The sequence below is a fragment of the Malaclemys terrapin genome, chromosome 16 (assembly GCF_027887155.1).
Source record: "Malaclemys terrapin pileata isolate rMalTer1 chromosome 16, rMalTer1.hap1, whole genome shotgun sequence".
Classification (NCBI taxonomy): Eukaryota; Metazoa; Chordata; order Testudines; family Emydidae; genus Malaclemys; species Malaclemys terrapin.
In genome coordinates this window covers 26,257,406-26,270,659 of record NC_071520.1, presented here as the reverse complement: position 1 = coordinate 26,270,659, position 13,254 = coordinate 26,257,406, and the positions used below count along the sequence as shown (strand labels likewise).

Sequence of the window (13,254 nt, the reverse complement as noted above, 5' to 3'; positions counted from 1 at the left end):
GAAAAGCCATACAGTAGAAATGGATTTTAATATAACCCAGTCAGATTTAAGTCCACAGCCCCTTATTTATAACAAAAAGGAAAAACAACAGGACTTGGATTCCATCTGGGACAAAGAGTTGCTCTTCAGAGTGTCTTCTTTTCTTCCTAAGCACACTCACATTAACTTCTTCCATCTGCTTGGGATCTGACCTTAGCAGCCAGGCCAGATATGTTCATTTCCTTGCCCATGGATGCTCCCATATAAGGTGATCTCTCTTTTACTGTTGAGCATGATTTCTATCTGCTCAGGTTTCTTTCCACTCTGATTTGCTGGCTTTCATGGTTGAGCTCCCCTCACAGATTCACCAGGCAGTCATACATGCAGTAGTGTCTGTAAGAGAGAACGGGGGTGTGACTGCAGATCCAAAGGATTTCAGTTAATTTCTGTTCAGGCCTAGTTCTTCTTCTTACTCTCCTAGCCTCTGGAAGAAGCCCTCACTATAACTCTTCTCAAACAGCTCAAAATATATTAAACCCAATCCTGAGGTTTGTCCCTTGGTGAGTTTCACCTGAATAAGAGCTTTAGGGATGAATACAGTATTGTGTACCACTGTAATAAAATTAGGAAACCTTGTTCAAATGCCTGTGACACCTCCACTATTCCAGGGGATATGGATGCTACACCTGGGTGTGTATAAGAGCCACAGAACCACTCACCTATGTTTTGTGGGACCCCATCCAGATATCGCTTCACCTACATGACCCATATATCCCAGCTGCCTCGTGCCTGCAACTCTCTGGAAAACATCATCCCTCTCACATGTGTGTGAAGTTTCATGGCCTATGTTGTGATGGCAGAAAGCCAGGAGATGGAGATAAAGCTTGATTTTCTAAGCAGACGGAGGGAGGGAGGGCTGGTAGTTAGGGAACTCAGGCTCTGCTTTGGCCTGTTGGCCCTGGAGCCAAACGGACTCTGGATGTGGAAATCTGGGATAGCCAGGAGCGCCGCCAGCGTTTTTGCCGCTCTAGGTGGTGGAAGGTTCTGCCCCCGAAATGCTGCCCCTGACAGGGGCGGCGGAAGGTCCCACCCCCGAAATGCCGCCCCCAACTGGGGCGGCCGAAGATCCGGCCGCCGCCCCCCAAATGTTAGCGCCCTAGGCGACCACCTAGGTTGCCTAATGGGTTGCGCCAGCCCTGGGGATAGCACTCTGGCTGGTTTAGGCTGGGTGTGTACATAGTGTGGGACCCCTAGAAGAAAGGGCTATGAAGCCACATGGGTCAAATGTTGCCTCAGGATCCTCCGTGGCCTTCTCACATTGTGCCACCCCACACCCTCCTCCCAACTAGGAAAGATCTATGGAATCAGAACTTGGCCTGACCACACCTATGTTCCTGTCTTCACAGTAAGGTTTTCAGAGAGGAGTTGCCAGAAGCACGCTAGATGAGACTATAAAGGCCCATTTCTAATGACTTTCTGTGTTTTGGCTCCCTCCTTCCTTCACCTCAACCAGGGTTTGAATTAGCAAACCACAAACGCTTATACTAGATAGACAGGTATTTTGATCTTGTTTTGTTTTTATCTTGACACTTTATATGGCACTCAAACCCCCTCCTTTCCCTGAATACTCTTTGTGCTCTTGATAAACATGAATGGGGCAGATTCTGTGTGGGGGCCTCCTGAGAGACGCAGCCCAAGGGGAGATGGCAAACCTGGCTTTAAGCTACCTGTGTGTTGCCTTGATGTTGGGCCCTATGGGGGCTGAAATAGTCCGTGGTGTAAGGTAGAAGAACCTCAGCAGCAGCCTCCTTGTGGCTGTGCCACACCCCAGAATCCTCATAGTTCTGAATGCTACAGGCACATCCCCTCACTGGGACTGGCAAAGGGGGGCTTATGTCACTTCTATGCTGCTCCAGCACTGGGGGAATTCTCCCCTGGTAATTTGTGGCTCCTTTATGGTTCCTATACACCACCAGAGCAGCCTGTAGGGGCCAGAATTGGGAACAGTAGCTCCACAGGAAGACACTCTCAAGTTACTCCCCCTGTGTAGTACAAATATTCTAAACACTCAATTGAGGAAAAGAGAGCTTAAAAAATCAGGAAAGCATGTGAAAGGAAAGTGAATCTCTGCCAGGAACTAGTAAGTAAATAGGATTACTAAAGGTCAGTATAAAGACTACTAGTAGCAAAGGAACATGATCTAGTTTTTAAAGGGTGAAAAAGGAAGTATTTTTTCACACAATGCACAGTCAGTCTGTGGAACTCTTTGCCAGAGAACGTTGTGAAGGCCAAGACTATAACAGGGTTAAAAAAAGAACTAGATAAGTTCATGGAGGATAGGTCCATCAATGGCTATTAGCCAAGATGGGCCGGGATGGTGTCCCTAGCCTCTGTTTGCCAGAAGCTAGGAATGGATGAGAGGGGATGGATCACTTGATGATTACCCGTTCTGTTCATTCCCTCTGAAGCACCTGTCATTAGCCACTGTCAGAAGACAGGATACTGGGCTAGATGGACCATTGGTCTGACCCAATATGGCTATTCTTATGAAGTCCTATGCATTAATCTTTTCAGGACTGGGATATTATACAGGTGTAAATCCTTTGAAGTTAATGGAGCCACACTAGAATGAGATGAGAATTAAGCTCTCCATCTCTGAAACAGAAAACACAGCTCACATACAGCGTATCAGAAAATAAAATAAGAAATACAAAGTTAAATTCTTTACATTTGCAAATCAATTTATGCACCCTGATTTTGAAAAAGAATAAACATTAGAAAGGGATGATTAACAGATAGCAAGCTATTTATTTTTTAATACAACTGGAATCATTTTGGAATTCCAGAGATGCTAACATTGCAAAGACTGGTATATGCACCCACCTGTCTGAAATGGGTTACACAGTTATCTTCTCCAATGAGATTCATATTTATTTGTTAGCAATTATGGATATTCAGATACTAGGGTAATCAGGTCCAAATTAAAAAGAAAACCGAAACAAACATTCTCCTTTCCTCATTTTACTCCTTTGTCAAATGAGAGAATTATTTGGGCCTAGAGACTTAATTGAATAATTCTTGGAAAGCAATTTGTTACCTCCTGGTGAAAAGGGCTCAGTAGGAGATCGAGTTATTGATACGCCCCAACAGAAATGGGCACTGACTGTGGTGCAGGGAAAGTGCTGGAAGCAACCCTAGAGCTCCCCTGGGTGAATCCCACTCCTGGCCAGAGGCAGAGGCAGCCCAGCTGGTGATGCACACTGCAACCTGGGCAGCTCACACCCATGTCACAGCTGAGGAGCGTCCAGGCAGGGTTGCCAGTGGGGCCCACTCCGGCTCCACCTTTACACCTGCTGCCACATAGGCTGCACTTGGCCCCTCCTCCCTCCCCCTGCACCTGTGGGGAAGCAGAGACCACCCCAGCGCCCTTCACTGCCGCAAGCTGCGCATGCGCCGCCTCCTCTCCTCCCCGGCTTGGAGCGTAATGGCCCGTTCCTGTACGCCAGTCGTCATGTACGCCACGTGACCGGAAGTAAGGGTTCCACTCTGCCCTAGCAACCGTTACCAAGGGCCTGGTAACTAGGAGAAAAACTCTTGGGGAGAAGAAGAAGGAGGAGGGGGGAACGACAACGGGTAGCTGGGGCAGGAGGTCAGGTAACGGGGGCTGGGGCGAGGGGGTGGGGTCCTCCGGGGAGCAGCCTGACCCCTGCAGGGGGCAGCGCCGAGGTCCCTCGCGGTCGGCCCCGGCGATGGGCTAGATACAAGGTTCCCAGTCCCAGCAGTTCCGGCTGTTGGGAGTAAAATGGGGAGCCCTGGGCAGCTATGGGGGCGTGTCCTACTCTGGAGAAGGATCCAGACTCTCCCCGGCATCCCGGGGGGTCGGTCTCTGTTGCAAGGAAGAATACAGGGGCTCCCGGCAGCCAGTGGGATCAGGTCCCTCTGTGAGAATTGATATGGGTTCCCCAGGTCCCCAAAGGAATCGGTCTCTGCTGAGGGGATTGATACAGGGTCCCCATCAGTCCCACTGTACAGAATGATTAGACACCCCCCCCCGGCACTCCTAGGGGTCAGTCCCTGCTGTGGGGAGGATCTGGGGTCTATTGGAGTGCATAGGGCTTGTTCCTCACTGTGGGGGGAGGATCTGGGATTCCCTTGGCACCCGTAGGGGTCAGGCCCTGCTGTGGGGGAGGATCTGGGGTTCCTCTGTCTCCCATAGGGGTCGGTTTCTGTGTGGGGGAGGCTATGGGGTCCATCTAGTACCTATAAAGGTCTCTGCTACAGAGACCCTATGCAGTAATTGCAGCCAGGCTGGGATGACCCACAAGGTCTTCTTGAGTCCATGAACTACTTTTTGCTAGTAAATACGAATGTTTCAGTGTCCATTTCTCTCTGTGGTCTAAACTAAAAAGTTAGGTCAACCCAGCTAGGTCGTTCAGGAGTATGAAAAATCCACACTGCTGCATGACTAGTTAAGTCAATGTAACCCCCTCGTAGACAGCTCTAGGTCGATTGAAAAATTCTACCATCGACCTAACTACCACCTCTCGGGTGAGGTGGATTAGCCATCCCCATGGGAAAACTCCTCCTACTGGTGTAGGTAATGTCTGCACTGAAGTGCTACAGTTTCAAGTGTAGATAAGCCCTCATGATAAAAGGCAATGTATTAGACAGGGTTTGGGTGCTTCCTATCTTGCAGCATCCCTCTCTCCCCCTAGCTCTATGCATCCATCACAGGAGTTTTATGGCCTACAGAGGTTCACATATTTCATTACATCTGTTCTACTGAGTGGATTTTTCCCCCCTCCCGCTCTCTCTTCTGCAGGATTATTTTCAGGACCCAATTATGAGTGATCAAATCAAATCAATTGTTGAGAAGCTCAATAAGGAGCCTTTTAAGAAGAACTATAATTTAATCACATTTGACTCACTGGAGTCAATGCAGCTATTGCAGCTTCTCAATGATGTTCTGGGGGAGATTGACCCAAAGGTAAGGATGGAGTTTAAACATGGGCATTAGAAGGCTTGCTCTCAAGAGTGGTGAAAGCAGAAATCATGCAGAAAACCTCCATTTACAGCTAATTTTGTATATTTTATGGCATATGTTTGCTTTCCATATGTAGATTGTGCTAGTCTTAAAGAGTTAAATGTGCACATCCAGAAGATTATCCTTTCTATCTAGTTATTTTTTGGCAAACTAGAAAATGCTGAAGACCAACCATCTTACATTTCTGATTAGAAATCAGAATGTGAATCTTGATCTTATTCATATTTACATTTCTTTCATCTAAAGGACAAAATTCTGGCTGGCTGTTGGTCACATGTATAGTGTGGGAAGTGATCAGAAAGTGAACTCTGGGATGCAACTTTCACCCTTGTGCCCAACAAAGCAAAGGAGCTGACGGTCCACAATCCAACTTCCGGTTCTATGAGTGCTGACCTATGGAGGGGAATAGGTTTTTAGATCAGAAGGTGTGGGCCATATATCTGAGTAATGACCTTGCCCACAATGTAATCGTCTTGTCAGGATTACTGTTACTCTTGGCAGAAGTAATCTGTATGACTGGCAGACTGTGGGCCAATGGCCAGCCAGAATACGGGTCTGAAATAAAGTTGCCTAAGCACACATATGGGGAAAGAGTCCAAAGGGAGTCAGAATTTGGCTCTTAGAGTGGTGTTCTGTATGTGACACCTCACTTATGTCAGTCACATGTTATAATATATCATATAATGGGTGGATCAAGTCCCTTCCTTTAGATCTGTGTGGCTAACAATTTGACCTATGCATGGTAATACAATATTTGTTTTTTTGCTTTTCAGCATGTTGTTGACATAAGAGAGGAGATGCCAGAGCAAACAGCTAAACGAATGTTGAGCCTTCTTGGTATCCTTAAATACAAACCTCCAAGAAGTATTACTGACTTGTAAGTACCAGCTTGTTTATAGATAATGGCAAAATAAGTCATAAGAACATAAGAATGGCCATAATGGGTCAGACCAAAGGTCCATCCAGCCCAGTATCCTGTCTACCGACAGTGACCAATGCCAGGTATCCCAGAGGGAGTGAACCTAACAGGTAATGATCAAGTGATCTCTCTCCTGCCATCCATCTCCACCCACTGACAAACAGAGGCTAGGACACCATTCCTTACCATCCTGGCTAATAGCCATTAATGGACTTAACCTCCATGAATTTATCTAGTTCTCTTTTAAACCCTGTTATAGTCCTAGCCTTCAAAATCTCCTCAGGCAAGGAGTTCCACAGGTTGACTGTGCACTGTGTGAAGAAGGACTTCCTTTTCTTTGTTTTAAACCTGCTGCCCATTAATTTCATTTGGTGGTCCCTAGTTCTTATATTATGGGAACAAGTAAATAACTTTTCTTTATTCACTTTCTCCACACCACTCATGATTTTATATACCTCTATCATATCCCCCCTTAGTCTCCTCTTTTCCAAGCTGAAAAGTCCTAGCTTCTTTAATCTCTCCTCATATGGGACCTGTTTCAAACCCCTAATCATTTTATTTGCCCTTCTCTAAACCTTTTCTAATGCCAGTATATCTTTTTTGAGATGAGGAGACCACATCAGTACGCAGTATTCAAGATTTGGGCATACCATGGATTTATACAAGGGCAATAAGATATTCTCCATCTTATTCTCTATCCCTTTTTTAATGACTCCTAAAATCCTGTTTGCTTTTTTGACTGTCTATTTTAATTGCAGACAAATACTAAAATGATCTACTCTATGTAAAAATACTGTATGTCTTCAGATTTTATAATTTGTTACTTGAAGGTCTGTCTTATTAATTCTTCTGTCATTGCCAATATTCTTTTCTTGGTTTAAAGAGAAAATTATATATTTGTACCAAATTCTTTCACTTTCAGACTCATTCATCAATATATCTCTGTTTAGAAGTTATTGTTTTATTCTACTGTTTAAATAGTAGTGTCAATCACTCAAGTATAGAAACTGATTGTCCCACTTAATATGCAGATGTTCTGAAAATATTTCTTCCATTAACCCCTAGGAGATATATAGTATATGGCACACTTTGCTTGTGATAGTAAAGAATTGAAGGGTTTGGGAGTTGCTTCTCAATCCTGTCCTTGTTGGTTTGCTCCACAGTTGTGCTACCTTCGCTTTTGCATCTTGTGATATTCAATAGGTTAGCCAGTAGAGGGTGCTGTATGACTAGTAGGGCCATCACCTTCCCTTAGAGACCAGGCACATCAGTCTGTACTACACTCATCCTGTACCACTTTGTAGTTTGGTAACCCAGGCCATTCTCAGATCTTCTAGTTTTCTGGAGGCTACCTCAGAAACACAAGATCCATTGCAATCTTTGTTCACTGACTTCTGTGGGAATTCTGCCTGCATAAGGGCAGCAGAATCAGGCCTGTGGCCAGCAAACTGGCAGCAACATTAGAGAAAAGCATTAGCAGGTCGGGGAGGGAATCATAAAAATTGCTAATAGCGTTTGCTCCAAAGCAGTGTTCTTTAGTTGGAGACTTACTGTTTTTTATTATTATTTAGGAGTACATTCCGCCAGGGTTTAGTTATTGGAAGCAAACCTGTGATTCATCCTGTCTTATACTGGCTCCTTCAACGGACTAATGAACTCAAGAAAAGAGCCTATCTGGCACGTTTCTTAATTAAACTTGAAGTGCCAGCTGAGTTTCTTCAGGATGATACTGTGGCCGACACCAACAAACAGGTAATGTTTTAGATGAATTTGCTACCCAGCTATTATTTTAAATTAATAAAATAGGTAAAAGGAAGGGCAAAAAGGGATGGTTTAGGGGATTATTGCTTGAGTAGACTAAGAAAAAATGTGTTTTTAAAAGTGTGTTAGCTACACCTTTTAAATAAGTGGTGTTCAAAACCTTGTTAACACCTAATGTACACAGGGTTTAACACTTTTAAAAAACCATGACCAAGTTTTTAATATCTGAGCTAACATACGTTTTTCCTATTCTAGACAAGGCCGGGGAGTTTTTCACTGTAGGTAACTCGTAATCTGTCCCTGGACATTAGTGACTACATGCCATTGTCTTCTGATTGTTTTTTGATTACTCAAGTAAAATGCATTGGTGGGCTATCCAATTTCTAGCAGACAGATATCTATGTTCTGTGGATAAACAAAGGACTTCAGTTGCCAAGGATGACATTCCAGCATTTTTTTGTGAACCTTAAATGTGGATCTTAAGTAATCAAATTGGGTGGGTCTGAAATCTGAAATGTAAAGCCAATGAAATGTAATTAAGATGTGTGTTCAGATTTATATTATCTGAGTTACATGGTTACTTAATTTCTATGCAGTATTTTTAGTGCATTTCATTAGGTACAGGCATTCACGAAATCAATATTACGGAATGTTTGTAACAAGTAGCACTCATTATACTTATGCATCACGAAAGCTGTATAGCTGCATGCAGGTTTGGACAACCCTGCCTCCCCCACCCCCCCGTTTTTTTGTTTACCATCGTCAATCTCTGATTTTATAACTTTAAAATAACTAAACAGAAGCAGCAGTTAGAAAAAGGAATGTAGATTGTATGTTTGTTCAGTATGTGGCAGTCCTAATTTGTATAAATATCCAACTCTCTTGTTTCCATTACGTAAATTGTGTTCCTTTTTGGGATTAGAATAATATAACTATATTATTAAACTAATACTGTACTGACTAGTTCAAAATAGAAGCTGGAATAATATACCAGCTTCTGTGCAATTTGACGTTACCATGTGAGAGTATTTAAATGCTGATGAAGTTAATCGAGTTTCACTGACTGTATCTGGCTATGCAAATGTACAACATTGTATTTTAGGGACAGACATCAACAATTCACAAATGACTTCTTGGAAGTAGCATAGCTAATGCAGGTTTCTTTGGTATACGGTACTTTGCTTAATTGTATTTTTCCAATTACTTAAGCAAGTGACTTGAAGAAATTACCAGTTTCCAGGCCATGCTGTGATCTGGAAATCAAATTGGCTGTAGTTTATATTAAATAACCAAGAAAATATAGACCTAAATCTCTGATGAACTTGCCCCCATGGAATTGATAGTCATGCCATCACTGAACTTATAAGCTTTCTTGGGTTGCTTGTGTGTGTCTCCTGTTGCATGTGCTGTGTGTACTCCTTCTCCAGCTGCCACTGGTAGTTCCATGCAATGAAACTGGCTAACCATACTCTTGTTATGGTCCAACATACTATACTGGCCTTCACTCAAGTGTATCCCCCATTCATGAAATACTGAGTCTTTCCCCTGTGGATACTATTGGCTTTAAGCCTCTCAGCCCATGAGCTACTGAGAGGTGGATCATCTGAGTGCAGCCTCTTGCCTGGATTGTGCCTCATTTGGAAAGAGGAATCTGTCAAGCAACAAAAGAAAGCCAAAGAAAATACCAACTATGCACACTTCACCATGAGTATGTAACTATCCAGTGTCTCTGGATCCCAAATGAAGAAGGATCATAGAAAATAGAAATGGAAAAGCTCTTCCAGATAATCTGATCATCCACAGATACCAGTGCAAGATTGTTGTTTATAGTATACTTTTCTAGGGCTTTAGCCAGTCCTATTTCAAATGTCCCAAGCCCTGGACTTCCATCACTGCCCTTGGAAACTGTTCCACAAGCTAACTGATCTCTATATATGAAAGCTTTCATTATCATCATCATCATCATCAATTTTTCTTGTATTATTATTATTAATCATTTATACTGCCATAGTACCTAAAGGCGACAATTTCACCCCACTACTCCAAGGCTTGTTTACACAGGATGTTACTGCATAGTAAGCCAGAGTGTGACTCTATAGCGCAGCAGTTGGACGCACAGTAATGTCCTAGATGGACAGTACCACAGTGTACTAAAAGTTCTGTAGTGCACTTTGAAATAATCCCGCTTCAGTCAACACTACATCAAAGCACACTATGGAACTTTTAGTGTGCAGTAGTAGTGTCCACTGTAGATTAATATCTGGCTTGTCATGAAGTAATGTCCCATATAGACAAGCCCTTAGTCATGTTTCTACTCCCACCTCTTTGTAAATAATTCCTTGTCATCATTGATGCATACATCTTATCGTGTCTCTCTCTCTATTTGTCACTTAGCCATGCTACATGTATTTCATCTTTTACTATTTTCTTGTAAATCAGTCCCTCAAGACCTTAATAATTTTGTTGTTGTTCTCTGAATTCCTTCCACTTTGTCAGTATGTGTCTGATATTGAAGTGCCTAGAACAGAATGTAGTATTCCAGTTGCTATCTGACCAGAGTTATTTAGAAAGGAATAATCACTTCACTGCTTTGAAATATGATACTTTTCCCATATTGTGTTGAACATTAATATCTAATTTGCTCTTGCAAGGGAGTAAGAGAGCACTTGCAGGTCAGTTTTTAGATTTCTCCATCTTATTTAATATCCATGTTTCTGTGGGCATTATCTTTCCCTGGATGTTAGTTTGCATTTTTCCAAATTTAATCTAATTTTATTTCCTATCTATATTTCTAAACTCTCTAGGTCTTCTGGTATTATTTCTCTACCTGCACTTACTTTCACATTGACTCTCAGTTTAGGATCGCTGGTGGGAACGCAATGTCTTGAAGTAGCATGTGGTATACTATCTTCTATCAAATCTATGTAGTATTTATACTGCCCCACTCACTGTAGCATCTGAGCACGTTGGTCTCAATTCTGCAAGGGCTAAGCACTCTGGCGCCAATTACATTCTATGGGATTACTCACGTGCTTAAGTGCTTTGTTGGAGTGATGCCAGAGTGGTCAGAACCTTGCAGGATCAAGAAGCTTGTGAAACTTGTATTTGCATTCTCAGATCAAGATTTTCCTCTCTGGGCTGTTGGGGTTACACAGGAAGTGTACTCAGACCTAGGGAGAGCCATACACCAACCGACCAATAACTCTTACTGAGGACATACATGGATTATCTCCCCATGGAGCCAAGCAAGTCTTCCTTAGTTAGAACTATGTTGGCTGCAATATGTGTCACTGAGAAAAGCATTAAAGCAGGGGAGAAATTGTGGGGTTCATGAGGGCACCCTCAAATAAAAGGTTGTTCGCTGCAATGATGTAATAAATGTGAATGTCTGCTTTATATGTTGACTATTTTTCAGATGAGAAAACAGCTAAATGACCCTGTGTTCACATTGCTGATCTTTGTGCACATATGGTATTACTAAAAAGCAATGCAGTGATGTGCAACCTATTAGTACAGTGCTGGCTTTGAAGTTTTTCTTTCTCTTGTGTTTTGTAGTATGAAGATCTGATGGAAGCCTTTAAAAACTTGCATAAGGAATGTGAGCAGCTCAAGACTTCTGGCTTCTCCACTGCAGAAATAAGACGGGTAAAAAAAAAACAACCCAAAGGAAACGTAGATTTGCAACAGTTTTGTCCAGATTGTATCTGAAGTCAGTTTGTTTCATTTTCATCAGTTCCATGGGCCCACTGCAGTACCTAGTGTATACGGGTCAGCTTTGTTCTGCTTAGCTGGACTAGTTCTCTGCTGACAAAGGAAGACGAGACCTAAGGTCACGCTCAGAACTAGGTCTTCTGCAGCACATTGTGAAGCAGTGCTGCCAAGACATAGGACTGGCCTCAAGAATAGATTTTCAAATACTAACACTACATTTCCCTCTGAACGCACATTGTCTATAAAACCTCTTTCTTTAGTAATGTAGGGTAACATTTTCAGAAGCACCTAAGTGACTTAGGAGTCAATTGAAAGCAACAGAAATGTTGAAAAGTAAACTCAATTAGAAAAGGTATTTCAGTTATGATAATCTAGGTGGTGTTATTATTAAATAACGGTATTTTCATAAAGACCCTAATGGAGCAAAGCACATGCCTAGCTTTTCAGTGGGGCTGCTCGCGTGCTTAAAGTTAAGCATGTGTTTAAGTGCTATGCTGGATTGTGGCCTAAATATATAGTCACTGTTTATAAACCATGGGTCTGATTACTGTTTTCACTTGCCCTTCTTTTACAGTGATGTCTCTCCATTGTTTTACTCTGTTTCTCCTCTCACATCATTGTATCTCTTTAAATATAATTTCACTGGAAAAATGGCAGAATGCAGCTCTCTTATGTAACTGAATGCAAAACTGGAATTCAAACATCTATCTGCATAGAAGTGGATATAATGGCAGCTTTTAAGGGCATACATGTTACAGGATCAAATTTGGAGTTGTCTTCATGTTTTTGTTTTTGTTTTTCTAATCATCAAAGAAATCCATGTGCTCACATTTTAAATGTGCACAATAATTACATGGTGAATGCTATGCTGTCATCTAGCCTATTCTACATAAAGATTATGAGGGTTGGAGTGATAAGACAAAAGAGAGAGCGGGACTGGAGCCTTGGATGATTAGACCATGAATCAATGAAGTTGCAAGTGTATCAGTATGTAAAAGGACAGATTCAGATTTTGCTTACTCCACGTTTACGTGACTGTAACAGAATCTGGCTCAACTCCTATATTATAATATAATATTGTAAGTACATTAGTATTTTGTTTATTTTTGCTGCTTTGTAGGATATCACTGCAATGGAAGAGGAGAAGGATCAGCTCATCAAGAGAGTGGAGCGTCTTAAGAAGAGGGTAATGAGAGAAGTAACATTATAACATTTCAGTGTCACAGTCCTTGGCTTGCAACTCTGATTTAGGAATGCAAACAAGGATTAAGATGAACATGCTGTATGTCTGAGGAAGGAATTGAATAACTAATTGAAGGAAAGGGAATCTTCCCTAGGCAATAGTCCAAAGCTTTTAAGGACCTTGAATCCAGTGCCTTACTGTCATCTCTAAGTAGCAATATATGTGGAAAGGAAGTGCTAAGTGGCTTTGTGAGACACATGATCACACTAATTTATTTCTCAACTATCTGACAGTAACGTGCACTATTTATTCATGTGCTGTAGGTGGAGACGGTGCAAAACCATCAACGAATGCTTGAAATAGCAAGACAGCTTCGAGTAGAGAAAGAGAGAGAAGAATCTTTAGCCCAGCAGAAGCAAGAACAAAAGAATCAGGTATCCATGTAAAAGCAAATCTGTTAAACATAAGGAAATAAATGTTTGGCTTTATTTGGGGAGGAGCCCTAGGCAGGTTTTTAAAAGAGTAACACTGAAGATGATATTAGGTGACCGTGTCTATATGCTCCCCCAGGAAATTAAAACCTATTTTTAATAGGAATATTTTAGTAAATTTCTATACTAGGGGCTTGATCCAGCAGGAGCTGAGCACCTCTCAAGA

General features: G+C 42.2%; 1 protein-coding gene across 2 annotated transcripts in view; it reads left to right on the top strand.

Moving 5' to 3' along the window:
- The first annotated feature begins 3,544 nt into the window (after nt 1–3,544).
- The window catches only part of IFT81 (intraflagellar transport 81), a 68,413-nt gene continuing 58,703 nt past the window's right edge, over nt 3,545–13,254 (top strand). Inside the window, exons 1-7 of one of the 2 annotated variants that reach the window (XM_054006281.1) lie at nt 3,545–3,628; nt 4,802–4,966; nt 5,797–5,900; nt 7,514–7,694; nt 11,259–11,348; nt 12,535–12,600; nt 12,921–13,031. In XM_054006281.1, coding sequence (XP_053862256.1) covers nt 4,823–4,966; nt 5,797–5,900; nt 7,514–7,694; nt 11,259–11,348; nt 12,535–12,600; nt 12,921–13,031 — 696 coding nt within the window. In that variant the 5' untranslated portion in view covers nt 3,545–3,628; nt 4,802–4,822. Of the gene's footprint in view, nt 3,634–4,801; nt 4,967–5,796; nt 5,901–7,513; nt 7,695–11,258; nt 11,349–12,534; nt 12,601–12,920; nt 13,032–13,254 lie in introns of both variants that reach the window. The other variant, XM_054006282.1, reaches the window with a different exon arrangement.